The sequence below is a fragment of the Vicugna pacos genome, chromosome 9 (genome assembly GCF_048564905.1).
Source record: "Vicugna pacos chromosome 9, VicPac4, whole genome shotgun sequence".
In the NCBI taxonomy this organism is placed as follows: Eukaryota; Metazoa; Chordata; class Mammalia; order Artiodactyla; family Camelidae; genus Vicugna; species Vicugna pacos.
In genome coordinates this window covers 5,083,559-5,105,558 of record NC_132995.1, presented here as the reverse complement: position 1 = coordinate 5,105,558, position 22,000 = coordinate 5,083,559, and the positions used below count along the sequence as shown (strand labels likewise).

At 49.7% G+C, this 22,000-nt stretch overlaps 2 protein-coding genes and 1 long non-coding RNA gene across 5 annotated transcripts; 1 reads left to right on the top strand and 2 right to left on the bottom strand.

Annotated features, from left to right (window-relative positions):
- Positions 1 to 80: 80 nt before the first annotated feature.
- Positions 81 to 11,875, bottom strand: LOC140697987 (sialic acid-binding Ig-like lectin 14). The gene is made up of 8 exons (XM_072966382.1): positions 11,842 to 11,875; positions 11,420 to 11,776; positions 10,929 to 11,207; positions 10,711 to 10,752; positions 9,233 to 9,490; positions 8,990 to 9,125; positions 2,052 to 2,140; positions 81 to 301 (listed from the first exon to the last, which is right to left on the bottom strand). Exons 1-8 carry the CDS (start codon positions 11,873 to 11,875, stop codon positions 81 to 83), a joined length of 1,416 nt encoding a protein of 471 aa, XP_072822483.1.
- Positions 11,876 to 12,276: 401 nt separating this feature from the next.
- Positions 12,277 to 21,337, top strand: LOC140698372 (uncharacterized). 2 transcript variants are annotated; one of them, XR_012076128.1, is made up of 4 exons: positions 12,277 to 12,566; positions 20,216 to 20,321; positions 20,478 to 20,582; positions 21,201 to 21,337. It is a non-coding gene; the product is annotated as an uncharacterized lncRNA (long non-coding RNA). The 2 variants fall into 2 exon arrangements; XR_012076129.1 differs by lacking the exon at positions 12,277 to 12,566 and having other exon boundaries at positions 20,166 to 20,321.
- Positions 14,437 to 21,435, bottom strand: LOC107033928 (sialic acid-binding Ig-like lectin 13). 2 transcript variants are annotated; one of them, XM_031681592.2, is made up of 7 exons: positions 20,997 to 21,435; positions 20,518 to 20,796; positions 20,239 to 20,286; positions 17,060 to 17,317; positions 16,717 to 16,810; positions 16,310 to 16,390; positions 14,437 to 15,519 (listed from the first exon to the last, which is right to left on the bottom strand). In XM_031681592.2, exons 1-6 carry the CDS (start codon positions 21,433 to 21,435, stop codon positions 16,318 to 16,320), a joined length of 1,191 nt encoding a protein of 396 aa, XP_031537452.2. In that variant the 3' UTR covers positions 14,437 to 15,519; positions 16,310 to 16,317. The 2 variants fall into 2 exon arrangements, with proteins under 2 accessions (XP_031537452.2, XP_072824699.1); XM_072968598.1 differs by lacking the exon at positions 20,518 to 20,796.
- Positions 21,436 to 22,000: the final 565 nt, after the last annotated feature.

Genomic DNA, 22,000 nt, shown 5'->3' with positions numbered 1-22,000 from the left:
ATGCTCAGGCCCACAGACTCCCTCTCCTCTTCTCCATAACTCTCCTCAGCCCCATCTGGCCCATTTGAACTCATTCTTTCCTAGGGGGCCTGCCTGGCGCTGGGGCTCGCTGAGCTGGTCTCCTTCCGAGTCATCTCCTGGGGAGGGAGGGAGTGGAAGGTCTGTATCTGGCCTTGGGGCTTGGCTCTAGGTGGGTGGAAGGTGGGGGCTCTCCCATTGGGCTCTAGGTCGTTGGAGAAGCAGAAGTGAAAGTCGCCAGGTGGCCCTGGTGGTGGGGGCGGGTGCAAGGCAGGGTGGATTTCTGGGGAGGAAGGTTGGGGGGTGGCATAGGGTTGCTCTCGCCAGGTCAAAGGCAGGATGCTCAGTTAAAATTGGCTTTCAGATAAATCATACTTTTTTTTTCCCCAGTGTAAGTCTGTCCCCAAGTATTGCATGCAGACGTGCTAAAATGATTCGTTGTTTAGATCTGCAATGCAAAGTTAACAGGGCAGCTTGCGTTTTTATTGGCAAAATCTGGCCACCCTAGGCCAGTCTCAGTCCCACCCCTTCACCCTCGCTGGTGGTCTCTCCCGCACATGGTCCCCCAGGAAAAGCCACCCTCCAAGCCCTTAATCTGCTTCCCAGTCTCCTCTTCTTCCGCCACACAGTTGGACGACACACACTTGTAACACCCGTTGTGCTAAGAACACAAACATCCAGAGGTGACGCTGACGGTGGGCGTTTTGGGTAATGCAAGGGGGGGGGGTCATGGAGTGGGCAGGACAAACTCCCCCAGAAGTTGACTGCTGTTCCCCTCACCTTGAAATAACGCTCTGTTTCGGTCGCCGTGAGACACTGGGCTTGCCCGCTCGACCTCCATGCCCCTGGGACCTTGTGTGCGGCAGGTGTCAAGCCGTCTAGGGGAGGGTATGTAGGTAGATCAGATGCAGTGTCTGACCTCATGGGGATCCAGCCTGGTAAATGAAGTTCCTTAGAAACAGACAGACACCAGGTGCTCATACATGCCCCCCCCCGCCCGGACAGATGTTCCCCACGGGCCCAGGAGAAGTCAGGGGGGACCCCCTGGAGGAAGTCACCTGAAGCTGTTCCTGTCCTCAAATCCACTGTATTAGTCTGCTCGGGCCGCCATAATTAAACACTACTGAATGAGCAGCTTAAGCCACAGAAACGTATTGCTTCACCATTCTGGAGGCTACAAGCTCAAGATCAAGGTGTCAGCAGGGCTGGTTTCTTCCAAGGCCTCTGCTTGACGTGGAGATGGCCGTCTTCTCCCCTGCCTCTTCACCTGGGCTTCCCTGTGTGTGTGTCTGTGTCCTTTACAAGGATCCCGGTCGCATTAGACTAGGATGCTACCCTATGACCTCATTTCAATTATCTCTTTAAAGACTCTATCTCCAATTATCAATAAAGTAAAAGGACAACGCACAGAATGGGGGAAAAATTTGCAAAACAAAAGACCCCATCTCCAAACACACATTCTGAGATACTGGAGGTTAGACTTCAATGTGTGAATTTGGGGATGGGGGAATACAATACAGCCCATAACATCCACCCTCCTCTTTACTCTGATCCTGTATCCCCGCCGCCCAACCTGGGCTTTCTCTGGGAAAAGCAGGTTCCCCTCTACCAGGGGAGCCCTAGAGTCAAGGGCATCACACTTGTCACTCTGTCGTCGAGTTCACAGAGGAAGAGAAGGGCCTCTCCCAGGGAGGAGTGAGAGGGAGGGAGCTGGGGACTTGCCCTAAGGAGCTGACAACTGAGGTCCCAAACCCCAAAGCTCAGACCCTGCCTCCCCTCTGCCTCTGAGCATCACTGTGCCTCTGTGGGGCTCACGGGAACAGGAACCAGGAGGGCCGCGATGTCTCAGTCCTGTGGGTTTCTCCAACAGAAACGCTGCCCCATCAGCCAGGAAAGGGAGAGAGGACCCTCTGCTGTCCTGGGGCTGAAAGATACCAATCTGTGACTCCCCAGTTCCTCCAGGCTAACCCAAAGGTCTCACACCCCACATCGATGAATGTGGGCCACCCTCAGGATCAGATATGCCTTCAAACCTGAGAGCTGATCCTGAGATGTGGAGGTGAGGAAGCCCCCTGAATCAGGCGAGGATGGCTGGGCAGCTCTATGTTCATAGCCAGGTGGCCTGAGAGAGGTGGAAACAGAGTGGCACCAGGAGACCCTTCAGTGACCCCATTTGTGGACCAAACCTTCCCCTTCTGGAGACAGCTGCCAAGACATTCCTGGAGGTGGTTCTGAGACCATCAGCTCCCCTCCTCTGCTTTCCCGGACACCCTGAGGGTTCTTAGGGGTTCACCCTCTTCACAGGAATGGTTCTTCAAGGACCCAACCTTTATTACTGCCCATCCTGCCCATCCTTGTCTGATCGTGCCTCCATTCCTCCATCACTCAAACTGTTTCTGTCAAGACCACCAAAGATCTCCAATGGCTAAAACCCACAGAGATTTTCTACTCTCATCTCACTTGGATGCCGCCCTCTCTGTAGCATGTCATGTGCTCAATCACCCACTCCTTCTCGAAACGCTTCATTCTGGCTTCAGTGTCACCTAGAGCTGCCATCTTGCTCAAGTCCAGGGGCACCAAATGCACAGTCTGTGTGAAGGCACCTACCGAAGTCAGGTTGCACATAGCACACAGAGGACACCGTACTGCTGACAGAATCACCTTGACTGAGAATGACTACCCAGGTCCGTGCCACCATCATCCCACATCTGAATGAGACAAAAGCTACTGATGATCAGCCCTGCTTCTATTTTTGCTTACTCTCTAGTGCCCTCTCAGCACAGCAGCCAGGGTTATTTTTTAAATATAAATCAGACTAAGTCACTCTCTTACTCAAACATTTCAAAGTCCTCCCATTATATTTAGGAGAAAATGCAACCTCACCATAACCTATGGAGCTTGACCTGATGTAACCCCCCGATGACCCACCCCCAAACTCGCTTTCAACCCACTTCACTTCTGCATTCCCACCAGCGATCCCCACTTTGTTTCTCACACCGACCAAGTTTGTTTCCACCTCGGGAATGTGACCCTTGCTGTTCTGTCTTGCAGGAACGTTCTTCCTGTAGCTGGTTCCTTCTCACTTTCTCAGCTCAGAGACCTCTCTTTTGAGAAGCCTTTTCTGACTTTACAACCAAGTCGTCCCAACATTTCCCCACCTGTGCGCTTTTCTGAATCTTTGATTATTTCGTTGGCCTCTGAACTTCCCACTTTTCGTCAATGTGACCAGAGCACTTCCCCCCTCTACTTCGCAATTGCCTTCTCCTTTAAGCCGCCCTTCCCTCACTCTTGGCCGGACCACAGACCAGCCGCTACCTGAGTCCTCGAGCATCTTATTTGGTCGTCCTCACACCTATCTTCTCTGCCTAAGAGTGCTCAGATTTTCTCTGAGTTTATTCCTTAAAAAAAAAAACAGTCTGGGAAAGAGGGGAGGGTGTAGCTCAGTGGTAGAGCGCATGCTTAGCATGCACAAAGTCCTGGGTTCAATCCCCAGTACCTCCATTAAAAAAATAAATAAAAATAAATAAATTATCCTAATTACCTCCACCTCCAAAATAGCCTTTCAGAAGAAAAAACTTTTTTAATTAAATAAATAAATAAACCTAATTACCCTCCCCCCACAAGCAAACACAATCCTCCAAGCCTCTGGTCTCCCTTTCTCATTCACCAGATGTTGGGCACATGCTCTGTCTCTGTCCCTGAGATCATGAAGAAGGCACAGGTAGATACTGAGAGAAAGTGAGATCGGGGTGGGTGGGTATTAGGTGGGAGAGGTTGGCGGAGGGGAGAGAGGTAGACAGGTAGGTAGGCCGTTCAGGTTTCTGCCCTGGGAGCGGTGCTGGGTGTGGGTCTGAGGACTGGACTCAGGAAAAGGGACGAGTGAAGGTCAAATAGGCAAGCATCCCAGTGGTGAATGAAGAGTCCGGCTCTGGCTGTAGCTGAGACCCTCAAGGTGCTGAGGAGCCTTTGTTGGGGGAAGGGAGTAATCAAGACATTTCCTGACCAGCGTCTTCGCTGGATGCACCTGTCCCAGTTCCCTTGCACAGCGCTCGTGCCGCAGTTCAGAATTCTGCCTCCAGAGGGCGCTCCATTTCCCTAGCATAGACTGACCCTTGTGCTCCAGTCACCAGGATCCGTGCTGTCCAGAGTTTTGATCCGACTGCCCATCTACAGGGGATATTTCTCAGATTCTGGACACATTTGAAAATGTTGCTCGTCCAAAAAGGCTGCATGCATTCTCACTGCACTTACAAATCATGATTCTGCCCTTTTCATTGCACTGCAGTACAACCTGGTTTCTGCCAGAGGAAGCGTATCAAAGCAATCTGTCATCGCAATCATCCCACTTCCCTCACTGCAAACTCACCCTTCCTCAAATTTAAATCACTTCAATATTTTATCCAGAGAAAATTCTAATTCGAAAGATACATGCACCCCAATGTTCATAGCAGCACTATTTACAATAGCCAAGATGTGGAAATACCCTAAATGTCCATCGACAGACAATTAGATAAAGAAGATGTGGTATATATACACAATGAAATACTATTCAGCCATAAAAAAGGAATGAAATAATGCCATTTGCTGCAACACGGACGGACCTGGAGATCATCATTCTAAGTGAAGTATGTCAAACAGAGAAAAAAATACCATATGATATCACTTCAATGTGGAATCTAAAAAAAAAAAAGATACAAATGAACTTATTTGCAAACCAGAAATAGACTATCACACATAGAAAACAAACTTATAGCTATCAGGGGGAAGGTGGTAGGAAGGGATAAATTGTGTTTGAGATTTGTAGATGCACACTACTATATATAAAATAGATAAAAAACAAGGACCTACTATATAACACAGGGAACTATATTCAATATCTTGTAGTAACCTATGAAGAAAAAGAGTGTGAAAATGAATATATATATGTATATGGATGACTGAAACATTATGCTGCACACCAGAAATTGACACAACATTGTGAAATGACTATACTTCAATAAAAAAGAGTGCAAATTAAAAAAAAAATTTTTTTAAATAAAGAGTAAAGTGGCCCCTGCTGGCAATGACAGCCAGGCCCCGGTGTTCCCCTACTGAACAGAAATGATTTTAAAAGGACCTGAGACTGGTAGAGAGTATAGCTCAAGGGGTAGAACACATGCTTAGCATGCACGAGGTCCTGGGTTCAATCCCCAGTACCTGTCCCCAAAATAAATAAACCTAATTACCTCCCCCTCAAAAAAGATATAAAAAAAATAAGTAAAAGGACCTGACACCTGACAAAGCCGCTCTGTGACTGTGATGAAACAATAGGAGTGATACTTGCTGTAGTCACGTCTCAATACAGACCCAAACAGGAACACTGTCTGAGACACAGAGTGACCAGATACCCCTTTACCTATAAATGGCTGCTGATTATTTACCAATTACAGCTCCAGCCTTTGCTATGGACTGCTTGCTGTGTGCCCCTCTCTGACATTCATATGTTGAAGCTTTAACCCCTGATATAATGGTATTTGGACATGGTGCCTCTACGAGGTGATCAGGTCATGGGGGTGGAGTCTTCATGAATGGGATTAGTGCCCTTATGAAAGAAACCCCTCAGAGCTAGCTCCTTATCTCTTCCACTGTGGGGGGACACAAAGAGAAGACAGTGCCTATGAACTAGAAAGATGGCCCTCATCAGACACTGTTGTGCCAGTGCCTTGATCTTGGACTTCTCAGCCTTCAGCAGTGTGAGAAATAAAAAAGTTTTTACAGCACCACGCTTCTTCAACTTTATTAATTTAATTTAATTTTTAAAATTTAAAAAATTTATATAAGTTTAAAGGTAATTTCCTTTACAGTTATTATAAAATAGTGGCTATTTTCCCCGTGTTGTACAATACGTCCTTGAGCCTGTCTTACACACAATAGTTTGTACTCCCATTCCCTACTCGGGTGTTGCCTCTCCCCACCTCCCTGCTGGTAACCACTAGTCTGTTCTCAATATCTGTGAGTCTGCTTCTTTATTTGTTATGTTGTACTTTTTAGATTCCACATATAAGTGATGTCATATGGTATCTGTCTTTTTGACTGACTTATTTCATTTAGCATACTGCCCTAGAAGTCCACCCATGCTGCTGCAAATGGCAAAATGTTGTTCTTTTTTATAGCTGAGTAATATTCCATTATATATATATTTAGTCAAGATATGACTATATTTAGTCAATATATTAAAGCAACCTAATTTTCCATTGACAGATGAATGAATATATATATTCATTCATTCATATATATATATATATACACACACTAAGTAATGAATATTACTCAGACATAAGAAAAAATGAAATCTTGCCATTTTTGACAATGTGGATCAGTCTAGAGGGTATTAGGCACAGTGAAATAAATCAGATAGAGAAAGACAAATACCACATGATTTCATATGTGGATTCTAAAAATCAAAGCAAACAAACAAAACAAAGTGAAAACAGACTCATCTAGATATAGAGAACAAATGGGTGGTTGCCAGAGGGGAGGGGGTGAAGGGGGCAAAATAGGTGAAGAAGATGAATAAGTACAAACCACCAGTTATAAAATAAAATTCCGTACTATATATTACATCCATATGGCTTATGTTCAATTATACTGTAATAAATTTTTATGGGGACAAATGGTTAGGTGACTTATCATGGTGATCATTTCATAATGTCTGCAAATGTCAAATCATTATGTAGTAAACCTGAAACTAACTTAATTTTGTACATCAATACGACTTCAATAAAAAATTAAAGAACCTTTAACATATTGACCCAACATGCAAATAACATGACTGCCATCGAAGAAAAGACCAATATTACTTAAAGAAATAGAACCAGACCAAGTCAACAGTCACATAAAATTGACAATGTTCAGCACTCAGTGAAAAATTACTGGACACACGAAGTAGGAACATGTGACACTTAATAAGAGAAAACTCATTCAATGGAATCAAACTTAGACATGACAGAAGAGACAGACCTAGCAGGCCAAAACATTAAAATATTTATTACAAATATGTTCCATATACTCAAGGATGTAAAGGAAAACATTAACATAATACAGAAGAAATGTAAGATTAAAGACTAAGGAAATTGACTTTGAGAGAAGAAAATAATGATCTGAAATAAGAAGTTCACTGAATGAGACAAACAACAGATTCAATATTGTGGAAGAATAATCAGTAAACTCGAAGATGTAGCAACAGATCCTATTCAGATGAAAGAATACAGAGAGAAAAGGCTGGAAATGGTGAACAGAGGCTCAGTTATCCATGAGATAATATTGAGCAATATGACATATGTAAAACTGGAGACCCAGAGGAGAATAGAGAGAGAAAGAATACAATATATTTAAATAAATATTGGCTTCAATTTCTACAAATTTGATCACAGGTACAAAATTTCAGATTCAAGATACACAAAATACTCCAAGTAGGATAATCTATCCCTCTCTCTCTGTCTCTCTCTCTCTCTCTCTCACACACACACACACTTGCACATCAAGGCACAAATTAATCAAATTATTTAAATCCAGTGCAAAAAGAGAAAATATTAAAAACCAGTTGGAGAAAAATATAAACCACAAAGAAAGAAAGACGAAGATCACAGCAGAATTCTCAGAAGAAACCATGCAAGCCAAAAGAATTTGAACAACAGAAAGGGGGAAAATGTTAACCTAGAATTCCTTATCCAATAAAATCTCTCTCCAAAGCTAACGTAAAGGAAAACTTTTTTCCAGACAAACAATGGCTGAGAGAACCCATCACCAGCATACCCACACTACAAAAATATATGAGCAGATCTTCAGATGAAAGGAAAATTATGCTATAGAGAAATCATACCGTCATCATAAGGTAGAAATCAACCCGAGAAAAGAGTCAGGGTTATCTTAAAGCCAAAGGACAGCTTCATTGTTCACAAGGTTTGCAAACCAGGGCTAAGCAGCCTTTGGCTGTAACTAAAAGTACGTTCCTGGGAGTTGAAGGGGTGAGGGATTTTTTAAAAGCAGAAACCACAGAAGCCACAGTTGGGAGACTTATCAAGGGGACTGGAAGGTTCTTGAAGCCTGACCGCAAGTTTCTGATGATGACTATCATTGGAGCATCTCCTTAGGGGTTTTCCAGGGACCCTCAGCACAATCAGAAGTACTTATTGCCTTTAAAGTGTTTGTTTGTGGTTTTCCTAAGAACACAGAGTACGTGACCGAAGCCCGCGTCTGTCATGACCGCCTGATTTCATTTTCTTTTGGGTCCCTGTCCCTTTGTAGCCACGTCAGGCCCATTTGCTGTGTTCTTTCCACAGGGGCTTCCGCATGTGTTTACTTCTCCTTAGGGGATCTTATTTTTGCAATCCAAAGGAATGGCGAGCAATTGAAACGGTTCCTAGGTGGATAAATATAAAAGAGTTCATTTTCCTAATTCAAAAAAATCTCTTTTAAAAAATAATATATTATGGGATTTATGACACTATATTAAGGGGTTGCATTATGGGTTTAGCAAAACCCCACTAAGGGAAGCAAACAGACGCAAAAAATATTATGTGGAGTATAGTTCAATTGAGTAATAAAAATATTTCCTCATGTGCCCTCCCAACCTTTCTTGTAGAACTATCTGGAATAGTCCTGGAGACCAGAAGTGAAGAGATGCTATTTCTGGACAGGAGGCAGGGCCATCCAGCACCTCCTTGTTTGCAGACGGGTGCAGGGGTGAGTGTCAGGAGACAGGGGGTTGGTGAATTTTCATCCACCTGTCGGGGCTCCGGAGGGCCGCCTGGAGGAAGGGCGCTCAGTCACACCTCTCAGCCATATTCCCTTGTGCGCCTCTGCACCTGTGAGGGAAACACAGCTCTGCAAAGAGACCCATTTTGCGGAGGGTTTGCTCCGGAGAGGGGCAAGATGGGTGGTCACACAAGGGGTCCCCCCAGCGTAGGTCACCTGGAGAAGGGCTTCTTACCTGGTATAATAGATCCAGGTGAGGCCATAAGTGAGAAGGAAACCAGCCCCCATGAGGGCCCCCCTGAGCAAGGTGAGGACCAGGGGCCAGGTGCCCTGCTGCTCCACAGAGACTTGGGGGCAGGAACAGGAGGTACCTGGAAGAGGAAGAGGGCGGAAGGTGGAGGTGTGTGTTTCCTTAAGTCCACATCTTAATCCTTCTCACGGCCCAGCTCAGAGCCCAGGCATCCTTGCTTACACTCACCCTGTACAACCAGGTTCAGGGAGACACAGTGGGAGCTCCCCGGGTGCTGAGTTCGGCAGGTGAATTCTCCTCCATCTCCTAAGACCACGTGGGGCAGCTCCAGGACCCCGGGATCCAAGGGCTGGCAGGGGCTCAGGGACAGGCTTCCACGGAACCAGCTCATCCTGGAGAGTGGGTTGCTGTCATCGACACAGACCAGGCGCAGGGACTGGCCCTCCTGGCTGTGCAGGGAGGTGGCATTGCCCAGGATTTCTGGAACTAGGGAGACAGGCAGAGCTGGAAGGGCCAGGCTGAGAGACCCTTCTCTCTTGTCCTCCCCGACACAGGAATGCTATCTCTGAGAGAAATATCGCAGGCAAGGGCGCGCAGCGGGGACGTCCAGGAGGTGAGGTGAGGGGGAGGAAAGGCAACTCAGTGATCCCGGGAAAGGGGGACGGACACTGGAGGAAGAGACGGCTACATCTAGACCTGGGAGAGAACATTCCAGAAGATGGACCCTGATGTGTGAAACTGTGCAGGAGTGCTGACACACGTGAGTCTGACCACTTGGAGGCCTGCACACAGGCTGTGAGGGACACAGGGAGCCTTGGGAGGGTTCTGAGCAGGGAAGGATGAGGGTCAGATCATGGTAGGCTGGACAGAAGCAAGACTGGAGGCTGGTGGGCCAGAGGGAAGGCTGGTCCAGGTCCAGATCTCACTCAGGCCAAGCGAGAGAGAGGATGGACACCCGGGTCGGGTCGGGGTGGGAGTTACGGGGGTGGAGGAGGGGGATGACATGAAGCGTTTTCAGGAAGTTAAGTTTGTGAAACTCACTGAGAAATGGGAAGTGCTGGCTGAGACACAGAGTCTGAAGTGAGCTCCAGGAGACAGACTCATGTGGGAGGGCCCTTCCCAGGGGGAGTCGGGGTTACTCAGGACAGAGACCTGTGACACTTGGTTTGATTTGATTTGAGATACTCCAAGTATCTCAGGGCGGAAGTAAGATTGTATCCCTTGTGGCGGGGGAAGGTACAGCTCAGTGGTAGAGCGTGTGCTTAGCATGCACGAGGTCCTGGGTTTAACCCCCAGTCCCTCCATTAAAAATAAACAAACAAACCGAATTACCTCCCCCCCCACCCCAAATTGTACCTCCAGGTGGATGAGCTTGCTAAATTGACTAAAAGCATGGTACCCAGCTTGGGAACTCAGTCTCCTTGTGGGACACCAAGACGGCACAGTGAAGGCAGTGGCAGGGAATCAGGGAAAGGATGTCATGGGAAAGTGACAGGGGAAAGGAGGTCGGAAGAGAGGGAGCAAGCAGAGGTGACAGTGAGCGATCACCTAGGAATTCACAGTGGCCCCAGAGGGAGTCCTGCCAGGGGACGGGGTGGGGGTGGGGGCAGACACAGGGCAAGAGGATGAGGGGTGATGGGCTTGACTGTGTCCAGCTCGCAGCATTCCCCTCATCTGACCTCGGTTCCGCCCAGAGACTCTCCCACCTGTGCTATTTCCCCGAAAGACCCGGACAGTCAGTGAAGCATCTGAAAAAGAAATCAATAATTGGCCTCCTGACGGGCGGTCACGAGCAAGGTAGTGGGGTCTGGGTGTTGTCTCGCTCTTGACCCCGGGGTGCCTCCAAGAACAGTCTTCAAGTATCCCAACCCCCTCCCCAACACCCACCGCCCTCAGGGACCCGGAGTCCCGGCCCTGCACTCACAGGACACGCTGAGCCTGACGGTCCTCTCCACGCTCACGCCAGCTCCTGGGAAGGTCACTCGACACGTGAGGTTGGCGCCATGGTCCTGGGGCCCCGGGGTGAGGGTGAGCACTGAGGAATGGAGAGTCTTGGGGTCCAGGGAGGTGAGGGCGACACCAGTCCAGGAGAAGGTCGGGGGTGTCCCCCTCTCACAGGCCCAGGGCACCGCACAGGTGATGTTCTTGGGGTGGCCAGATTCTAGGGTTCCCCGGACCTGGATGTCAGGTGTCTGTGTCAGAGCTGGAAAGGAGGGAGACACAGACACACACCCTGGAGGTGGGGACCCCAAATGTGCCCCCAAGAGCAGTATCTGCCTCAGGCCAGCCCCAGTACCCTGTCCCCTGGGCCACCCTGGGTCCCTCCCAGGATAAGAAGAGAGTGGATCCCCTCCTTGCCCTGCACTGGGGCCCTCAGGACCCCTGCACGTGTCCTCTCCTTGACCCCATCCTTACCCATCACATTCACGGAGAGCTGGTCTTTTTTATAACTATATTTCATATAAGACGTCCCCGTGTCCCCTCTCTGTGCGTCTCTGATGTCCAGGGAGCAGTCGTTATTCCGGGGGTCTCCAAGGAGGTGGAATCGGCCCCGGGTCTCCCTCAGCACCTCACGATATGGGTTGTTCGTGGCCACGGGAGCATCCTGGAGCACGTCGGCCCCTTCCCGGAACCAGTAGCCACGAACCGGACGAGAGCTGGCCCAGTAGCCCCAAGGACGGATGGAGCAGGGCACGCGGACACACAGGCCCTCCTGCACCGCCACGGACTCCTGCACTTCCAGCCGGTGTACCTCATACTGAGCCAGGGACCCTGCGGGGAAACCGGGGTGAGCCCAGCCCGCGCCCCGCCCGCGCCGCCTCCCCGCGCCCGCGCACCCGCCCACAGCAGGGGCAGCAGCCGCCGCAGCATCTCTGAGTCGGAGGGATTCTGCGCGTCCTGTGTCTGAAAAGAGAAGGGGAAAGTGAAAGGGAGGGAGGGCCGCGGGGAGACCCACGGGAAGCCGGGAGGAGCACGAGACGCGGCCGTTCACAGAAGAGGAACCCGGGAGCCGGAGCTGGTCCCCTCTCTGCACAGAGCGGAGGACACCCCTCAGCCCAGACCCCGGAGACCTGCCCGGAGAGGAGCAGGCAAGGAGGAGACCCCTGCCCTGCCCCCCATCTCGGGCGCGTGCCTGCAGCGCCAGAGCCTGGACCAGGACCTCGGAGGACACCGAGGCAAGGGACACGGCGAGTCTCCTACGGTTGTCCCACCCGAGCAGCGCTGTGCACGCCAGGGAGCTGGTCAACGCCTGCCTTGACCGGAGGGTCGCTGCCTCATTTAGACCCTCGGCGGGGCGGCGTGGGGGTGGGGTGATCCTCGAGATGCAGGGTTCTTTAGGGTCTGTGTGAGCGTCTGGAGCAGAAGGAAAGAAGGGGCTCCAAGGTGAAATGAAGGCAGCAGCCGATCATTGACGCACTCACCCACCGAGCAGTGAGCATCTTCGTGTGCGCTGGTGACCTGGAGACAAGAAGGGATACCCGCTCTCTGCTCCCCTCGCAGCCCCATCACTTCCTCCCCAAATGCACAGCACTGTCGGCTGGGCTTTAGACCTGCATCACTGGTGAGTTTGCCGTGCGTCCTGGAAGTATGTTGGGTTTTTTGGTTTTTTTTAAAGAGTATGATTTTTTTTTTGAATCTAGTTTGAAAAAAAAACTATTTTCAAGTTGAAAAACTTGAAACTCTATATCCACTAAATAACAACTCCTTATTCCTCCCTCCTCCCAGCCCGGGGCAACCACAGTATTTTCTATCTCGAGGCATTTGACCACCTTGGGTATCTCATACAAGCGGAATCCTATAGTGTTTGTCTTTTTTTGTGACTAGGTTATTTAACTTCCATAATGTCCTCCACAAAGTTCATCCACGCAGTAGCATGTGTCGGAAATTTCTTCTGTTTTAATGATGAATAATATTCTATGGTAGGGATATACCACACCTTGTTTATCCGCTGACGGACTCTTGGGTTGCTTCCACTTTTTGGCTGTTGTGAATAAACAATGCCACTATGAACACGAGTGTATGAACATGTCCTAGACTCTCTGCTCTCAATTTTTCTTATATTTAAAATATTGAATTTTTTTGTTTTTGTTTTTTGTGGGGATAATTAGGTCTACTTATTAAAATTTTTATTTTTCCTTATTTATTTTTAATGGAGGTACTAGGGATTGAACCTAGGACCTTGTGCGTGCTAAGCACATGCTCTACCGCTGAGCTCTAGCCCCAAATCTTTTTGACAGGGATCTGGAAATGGAATTGCTGGATCATACGTTAATTCTATTTTTTAATTTTTTGGGGAAGTATTATACTCTAATCATCCCACTCCCCCCCCCCCTTTTCTTTACCTCATCTATTGTCATCATCTTATACTAACTAGACATTCTAAGGTCTCTACCCTGGACCCCTTTCCTGATTTCTAGACCTTCAGACCCAGCTCTCAAGCTGGCATCCCCAGTTGGATACCAAGTGGCTTCTCAGAATAAGCATCACCCTTCAAAACCCCACTCTCCGAAGTCTTCCACGCTACACAACTCCATCCGTCCCGTTGCTCAGAAGAAACAATTCAGCCCTATTTTTGCTCCTTTTTTCCCCTCACTTACCACATCCATTAGAAAACTCTGTTAGCTTGACCTGCACAATATCTCCAAAATATATCCTCCTTGTCTCCATGACCTCCCCAGTCCATAGCACCATCATCTCCTGCCTGGAGTACCCATCAGTACCTTGCCACATCTCTCTCTCTCTCTCTCTCTCTTTTTTTTTTTTTTTTTTTTTGCTGCCCTGGTTCCACGCTGGCTGATTCTCAACATAATAGCCATTGGGATCCTGCTAAATGAGGGTCTAATCATTCGTCCGTTCTCCTCGAAGACTCCCCGAATCTTGCACTGACCTGCAGGGGTCTTCCATGGGCTCTACAGCATCTTTCCAGCTTCTCTTGCTCCTTTTGCCTCCCTGTGTGGTCAAACGCTAGCGTCTTGTTGCTTCCACGACACACCAAGCCTGTTTCTGCCTCAGAGGCACTGCCCTCACTGGCCGCCTTTTCCCTCTGCTCGGGACATTTTTCTCTCAGGTAAACAAAGCCTGTTTAGCTCAGCGGGAGAGTGTGTGCTTAGCATGCAGGAGGTCATGGGTTTGATCCCCAGTACCTCCATTAAAGAAAAATAATAATAAACAAATATATAAGCCTAATTATGTCCCCCCGAAAAACAAAACAAAAAAAAATTTTTTTTCAAAAAGCCCGTTTCCTCGTCTCCAAGTCTGTTCAAACATCACCTCCTCACACTCAGGTACAGAAAACCCACCCCAGTGTGTCACCTGCTCCTTTTCCTTGCGTGATTTTCCTCTAAATATGTGTCAATCTCTGACACGCTGACATTTTCTTACTTCCTTTCAAAATTCTTGTCCCCATAATGAAAGCACCTTGATGCCAGAAGTGCTTCTCATTGCCTTTGTTTTATTGTAGTAAAACAGCCATAAAATAAAACACCACTTAACATTCTTATACAGCACAATTCAGTGGCACTGAATACATTCACAGAGTCGGGGGAACCGTCATGACCGTCTATTTCCAGAAAGTTTTCATCATCCCAAACAGAGACTCTGTATCAGTTACACAGTAACGCCTCGCCATCCCCTCCCACCCCCCGCCCCGTCTCCTATCTGCAAGCAACCCCACTCTACTTTCTGTTTTGAAGAACTTGCCTTGTAGGTCGCTCATATAAGCAGAACTGTACTGTATTTGTTCTTTTGTGTCTGACGTCTTTTCTCTTCCTCAAGAAAGTAAAGTGAGGATTTATTGTGATAGAACACTCTCAAGGGGAGAGCGGGCGGACTCAAGTGAGTGCTGCCTGGCTTCTCTCACTTAATATGTCATTTTCAAGGGTCGTCTGTGTTGTAGCACGTGTCAGAATTGTACTCACTCCTTTGTAAGGGTGCATGATATTTTATTGTATGCGTATGCCACGTCTGGTTCATCCATTCTTCGGCTGACGGACTCTAGGACTGGTTCCACCACTGCTGTGAATTTTGCTGCTATGAACAACGGTGTGCAAGTATCTGTTTTGGAATCCCTGCTTTCAGTCCCTTTGAGTTTACACCGAGGAGTGGAGGGGCTGGGTCTTATGGTAATTCTGTTGACCTCTTGGAGGATATTCAAAGCGTTTTCCACAAGGCTGCACCGTTTTCCCTTCCCACAAGCAACATGTGAGGGTTCCAATCTGTCCACATCTTCGCCAGCACTTGTTATTTTCTGTTTTCTATTTTCTTGGGTTTTTTATACAACAGCTGTCCCAGTGGGTGTGAAGCGGTACGTCTTTATGGTCTTGATTTGCATTTCTCCAATGATTGAGCTTCTGTTTTGGGTGCTCACTGGCCATCTGTATTATCTTCTTTGCGGAAGTGTCTAGTCAAGTCTTTTGGATGGTGGAGACTTTGGGAGTTGTGTTCACTGATGTACCCCTGGTTCCTATGACTGTGCTGGCACATAGTAGGTCTTCCATAATATTTGCTGAATGAGTCTGTGAATAAATAACTAAATATCACTCTGCCACGCAGAACCATACAATGAAATACACACACAAACACACACACACACACACACACACAAACTGGATGACACTTAAGACTGAGCCTGAAGGATGATCAGGACTTGCAGAGGCAGGGCTAGGGAGGGAAGGGCATTTCAGGAGAAGGAACTACACAGGCAACGTCTCAGAGTCACAGAGGTCTGACCGGGCTGGGTGCAGAGATGCTGGGAGACGCAGGAGGAGGAAGGGATCGGGGTGGAGAGCCCAGCAGGAGCGGAGCCACCAGGGCTGCAAATCCAGCCTGTGGTGTGTGCTCCTCGGTCTCTGGCCGTGGAGGGAAAACAATACTGTTCCTGCTTAGCAGGAAGTGGACACTGATGGGCTCTGCAAACACAGCCTGCAGGCCTGTGTTTCCGAGAGAGATGGAGGCAGGAGGTAGGTGAGCTCAGAGACCCAAGATGAGGCTTCTGGAATGCCCAGGGTCAGGACGGGGAGGAGACAGACATCAAGATGAGCTGCGCTTTGGGGGAAGAACGGATAACACTTAGCGATTTGTTGGATCTGGGAGAAGGGAGGGAGGTCAAAGTGGAGAACCACCTGCCCTTCTGGCCTTAGAGATGGGGATGCCTTGTCATCAGCATGACAGGGAACCTACCAGAAAGTGGGTTTGGGGAGGAAGATGGCAGCTCAACTCTGGCCATGCTGAGCAGAGCAATCCCGGGGCCACCCTGGGGGAGGTGTGCAGTGAAATGCTGAGTGGTGACACACCCGCATCACTCACCTGAGGGGTTAACCTGGGATGCCTTTTGCATCTGACACGCCCCCTGCGGGCCTGGCTGCCTTCCTCCAGGGAGACCTCACTCTGAGAGAAGAGATCAGACTTTTTCAGTCTGGTCAGATCCGAAGCAGCGGGCAGCAGTCTCACCCTGCCCCCATTCCTATTCAGGGGCTGGAGGGGTGATGGAGGTGGGAGAGGGCAGGTCTGGCCCCACAGACCCTCTTGAACACAGCAGGTACTTCCCGGCCTGGTCACTAGGCGGCCGAGCAGGTCGAGCAGGTGCCCACGTGGAGTCCTCAGCGCCCCCCACGCCCACCCCAACCCCTTTCCGGTCAGCCTCCTGCCTGCCCGGCTCCCGCCCCTCCTGCGCCCCGCCCTCTCCGCGCCTCCCCTTCTCCGGTGGGGCTCACTGGAGGGCGATGAGGCAGAGGAAGAGGAACAGAATCTTGACAGCCGCCTCCCAGATGGCCACCACGATCACCTCTACCATGCGCCCCGCTGGCCCTGCGGGAAAGTGGCATGAGGACGGATTCACTTGCCGAATCCCGATCCTGTGTCCCTCCGCTCCCAGGAGGACTCTGGACATCGGCTTTCCAGGCCTTCCTGATTCACCGGATGCCGGACCACTTGTGCCTGGGCCTCACCCCACCCCACAACCTGCCTGTCCAGCAGTTGGACTCTGCACCAGTCAGGGACTGGTGAGCTAGGGCATTGGTGGGGTTGCGGCTCACTGTGTAGCCCCTGGACACTCACTCTGCAGGAACAGGCTCAGAGAGATGTGCTGGGAGCCCAGATGGTTCTGAGCTCGGCAGGTGAAGTCCCCTTCATCTCCCATGAGTACCTGCGGCAGCTCCAGCACCCCCGGGTTGGTGGGCTGTGAGGGGCTCAGGGTCAGGCTCCCCCGGGCCCAGCTTAGCTTGGCAGGTGGGTTGCTGTCAGCGACACAGACCAAGAGCAGGGACTGGCCCTCCAGGACTGAAAGCGATGAGCCATTCTCCAGGACTCTGGATACTGGAGAAAAAGAGACAGAGGGTCAGAGTGACAAAGAGATTGAGAGAAAGAAGGATATAGTTGGAGGACAGCTGAGAGGGACAGGCTCACCGGCACTGAATGAGACAGCCACACTCTGGAGGAGTGAGCATGAGCCCAGAGCACGGCTCAGGCCCCATCCTTGTCTGCGCTCAATGATGCAGATTCATCTCTGCACTGATGGACTCTGTCTGGCTGGATCTAGGCCCCAGGAAGCACCGAGGGGGGTCTTGGGCTTCACAGAACACCCCTGCACATTGTCAGCCCTGCCCTGAATTCCATGTCCCCTTCGTTCAGAACCCGGATTGTCCCTGAAAAATTTTGTCCCTTATTCATGTTTTCACTTGACACTAGTTAACTGATTTCACCAGGTGTCTCCGAGGTGACTGACTCTTAGAAATTCAGTCTGGTGGGGAGCGGGGGACCCAGGAACAGGAGTTCACAACACCACATGACACATAGCGTGATGGCAGTGACTTTGGCTTGCAGGAGCCCTGGGCATGCCAATGTAAATGCTACTGGCAGGTCTAGGAGGGCTTCCTGGAGGTGGTGGCATCTGAAGTTGAGTGTGAAGGGCAAGCAGGGCTGGCAAGATGATGATGAGGGGGTGGAAGGGCATTGCAGGAAGGAGGAACAGAGAGTACAAAGATGACCAAGGCCTGCCCATGTCCAGGAAAAAGTGAACAGACCTGCAGGGCTGGAGGGAAGGGGGTGGGGAGTGGGGAACCTTCAGAGATGAGACCACAGGAGGAAAAGCAGCATCTGTTTTTTTAAACTCAAAGTGGGAAAAGCAGAAGCCAGAAGAGAAGACATCAGTAAATGCGGCTACAGATATAAAGAGATCCCTGTGGGAGGGTACAGCTCAAGGGGTAGAGCTCATGCTCAGCATACATGAGGTCCTGGGTTCAATCCCCAGTACCTCCTCTAAAAACACATAAATAAACCTAATTACCCACCCCCAAAAAAGAGATCCCTAAGAAGTATTGTACGAATCACTAACCAACAACAAAAAAGTAGTGCCCTACTGAGCAAAGTTGTTGCAAATTGTATTAGAGAAAAATGGCCAATTCCTCTTACTGGAAAAAAAGTTTTAAGAATGCATAATAAAAAGTCAAGTCACTCAGTAGAAACCTGAACAAAGAAGATGTACAGACAGTTTGCAGAATAAAAAAACAAAAACAAAAAAAAATGACTTTTCAACATACAAAATCATGTGCATCATCACCCACAACAAGAGAAATGCTACTTAAAACTACATGGATATTCCATTTTTTTCACCGGATATTGTCAAAGCTCTAAAGGTTTTGCCCCCACTCTGCTTTGGAGAGGCTAGGGGAAACACCTACACTTTTACCCATCTCTGGTGGGGTGGAAACTTGTCAACCTCAATGGAGAAGAGTTTGGCCAGATGTCTTATAAACAGAGCATGTGGAGAAAAGGGAACCCTTGTGCACTGTTGGTGGGCATGTAAATTGGTGCAGCCACTGCAAAAAAAAACTTTGAGGAGGTTCCTCAAAACATTAAAAATAGAACTACCATATGATCTAGCAATTCCATTTCTGGGTATTTATCTGAAGAAAATGGAAACATTAACTCAAAAAGAAATCTACATCCCCATGTTCGTTGCAACATTATTTACAACAGCCGAGACACCGAAACAACCTAAGCGTCCATCAATGGACGAATGAATAAAGGAAATGCCGTGTATATACAATGCGATATTACTCAGCCATAGGAAAAGAATGAAATCTAGCCATTTATGGCAACGTGGATGGATGCTGAGGGCATAATGCTTAGTCAAGTAAGTCAGACGATCTCACTTACAGGTGGAATCTCAAGAAACCAAAAAACAAAAAAACTCATGGATACAGAGAATATGGTGGTTGCCAGAGGTCAGGATGGGTGAAATGGGTGAAGCAGGTCAAAAAGTACCAACTTCCAGTTATAAAATAAATAAGTCATAGGGATGAAATGTACAACATGGTGACTATAGTTAGTGATACTGCATTATGTATTTGAAAGTTGCTAAGAGGGTAGATCTTAAAAGTTCTCATCATAAGAAAAAACTTTGGAGTTATGTGTGGTGACAGGTGTTAACTAGACATTATGGTGATCATATCAAAATGAATATAAATATCAAATTATTATATCGTACACCTGAAACTAATATAATGTTATAGATCGATTATATTTCAATTAAAAAAATAGAAAAAACACATAACCCAACTATTTAACTTTTAGGAACTTATCCCAAAGTCACACACACACACGAGAAAGTTACAAGATTATTCATGCAGCGTTTCGGTCAGTAGAATAAAATGGATGCCCGGATTTTCCACTGACAAGATGTATACAAAACCATGCAATGGAACACTCCACAGTCACAGAGAAAAACATGGATGTCTATACTACTGGTATCAGAGGCTGCCTGAGCCCTTCAGGTGGGCAGACCAAGGCTCCGAGTAGCGTATGGACACTGGTTACTTCCTGCCAGGGGACTGGGCATCTGAGGACAGACTCCGCCGAGCATTTGGAATTTTTGGCCATGTGAATATATTACCTGTTCAAAGGTACTTAGGTAAACAATTGTTAGGGAAATAAGAAGAGGTGGCAGGAGGAGCCATCAGGACATGGATGATAAGAGGCCTCGAAGGTGGGCTCTGTGGTATAAATTTTGCCTTGTTCTTGGGTAGCTGAGGAGGGAGTGGACCAGTGCCAGGGGAGTGAGGGGCTGCTGGGGCAGCTGGGCACAGAGGCCATGGGGGCTGAGGAGGGGGAGGGACCACTGGGCTCACCTACACGTGGGCCTCTGGTCACCGGTCCAGGATGAGGCAGGGAGCTGGCCCAGCCCTGCGATGGAAGAGGTCCTGCTCCCTACAGCTCCTGAGGGGGCTCCTTCCTACCTGTGCTGTTTCCTTGGAAGACAGTCACGGTCAAGTTCTGTGGCGGGTCTGGGACAGAAAGACACGGCGGATCCACATCAATGGTGAGGCCTTGGTAGACATGGGCCCTGTGTCCCCAGGAGCTGCATAAATGGGGAAAGGGTGGGGGCCAGCATCCTCCTGACCCTCTCTCAGCTTGGTTTCTGGGACCCAGCACCCAACATCCGAGGCCCTGACACCACCTTCCCTGTTGCCCTCAGAACCCCTCCAGGGACCCAGGTGTCCTGGCCTGGCTCTCACAGGACACATTGAGGTGGATGGTCCTCGTCGTGGTCACTTCAGCTCCAGGCAAGGTCACCTGACAGGTGAGGTTGGTGCCATGGTCCTGGGGCTGTGGGGTGAGGGTGAGCACTGAGGAGCGGGCTGTCGTGGGGACCTGAGGAGAGATGGTGGCCCCCTTCCAGGAGAGGATGGGGGGTGTGCCCCGCTCACAAGCCCAGGGCACAGAGCAGGTCAGGTTTCTGGTGCGGCCCGCCTCCAGGGTCTCTGGGATGAGGATGTCAGGTGTGTGGGTCAGGGCTGGTGAGGAGATGGGGAGATGCGGGGACACGTGTGTCAGGAGGTGCAGCCCCAAGAGCCTCAGGCTTGGGTCCAGCTCCTTCCTCTGAGCCCCCAACCTGCTTTACCCCGCCCCCTCCCAGGAGGGGCTCCCATCCCAGCCCTGTCCTAGGACCCCCGAGTCCTTCCCCTGTGGCCTTCTCCTGGACCCCACTCCTTACCCGTCACATACAAGGAGAGCCGGTTAGCTTTGTAATTATATTTCGTATTTCCTCTTTCCACACGAAAAAAGTATGAACCGTTGTCCCTCCTCCTGGCATCTCTGATGTCCAGGGAGCAGTTGTAGGCCCGGGGGTCCCCGAGGAGGCGGAATCGGCCCCGGGTCTCCTCCTGCACTTTCTGATCTGGGTTGTTGGTGGCCACAGGAGCATCCTGCAGCGTCACCGCCCCTTCCCGAAACCAGTAGCCGAGAGCAGAGGTAAAGATGGTCCAGATCTGCCAGGGGTAGGAGAAGGAGCAGGGCACGTGGACACACAGACCCTCCTGCACCACCACCAGCTCCTGCACACGCAGCGTGTAATCCTTCCCGGGCTCCGTCTGGCCCTCGGCGGCCCCGCTCATCCACCAGAGCAGGGCCAGCAGCGGCAGCAGCAAAAGCATGTCTGGGGTTGGCGATGCCAGGCTCCCCGGGGAAGGTCTCTTTCTCAAGGTTCGTTTCTCAAGAACTGGAAATGGAAGTTGCAAGATTTCGAGGCGGCCGCCAACAGGAAGATGAGGGTGAGGTCAGAACACTGACCCTTCTCAGAGGAGGAACTTCACCCCCAGAGACTGCTGGGACCAGGAGAGCCCTTAGAGATCAACCACCCACCACCGCACATGCACTCTCGAGGGCCCTGGGCCAGGCACGGTGGGAGACACCCCACCTCCTGCCTCCCTGTCAGTGCCCTCCTCCTTGGAGGCCATTTTCTGCAAAGTGACAAAGGGTCCCTAATGGCCAGACCCCTCGAGCCACAGGTGTAGATGTTTATAGAGGTCGATCCAGCCAGGGTGGGACGTAGGGACATGGGAGGTGGGAGGTGAGGAGGTTTACTGCCCCCCCCCTCCCTCAGTGTCCACGTGGCAGGCATCCCCTCTTCTCCCGGGGTCACACACCAGCCCTGGACGCTGCTCGCTGAGTCACCGCCCCATGGGGAGACAGTAGGCATCCCCGCACCTGGAGCTCCAG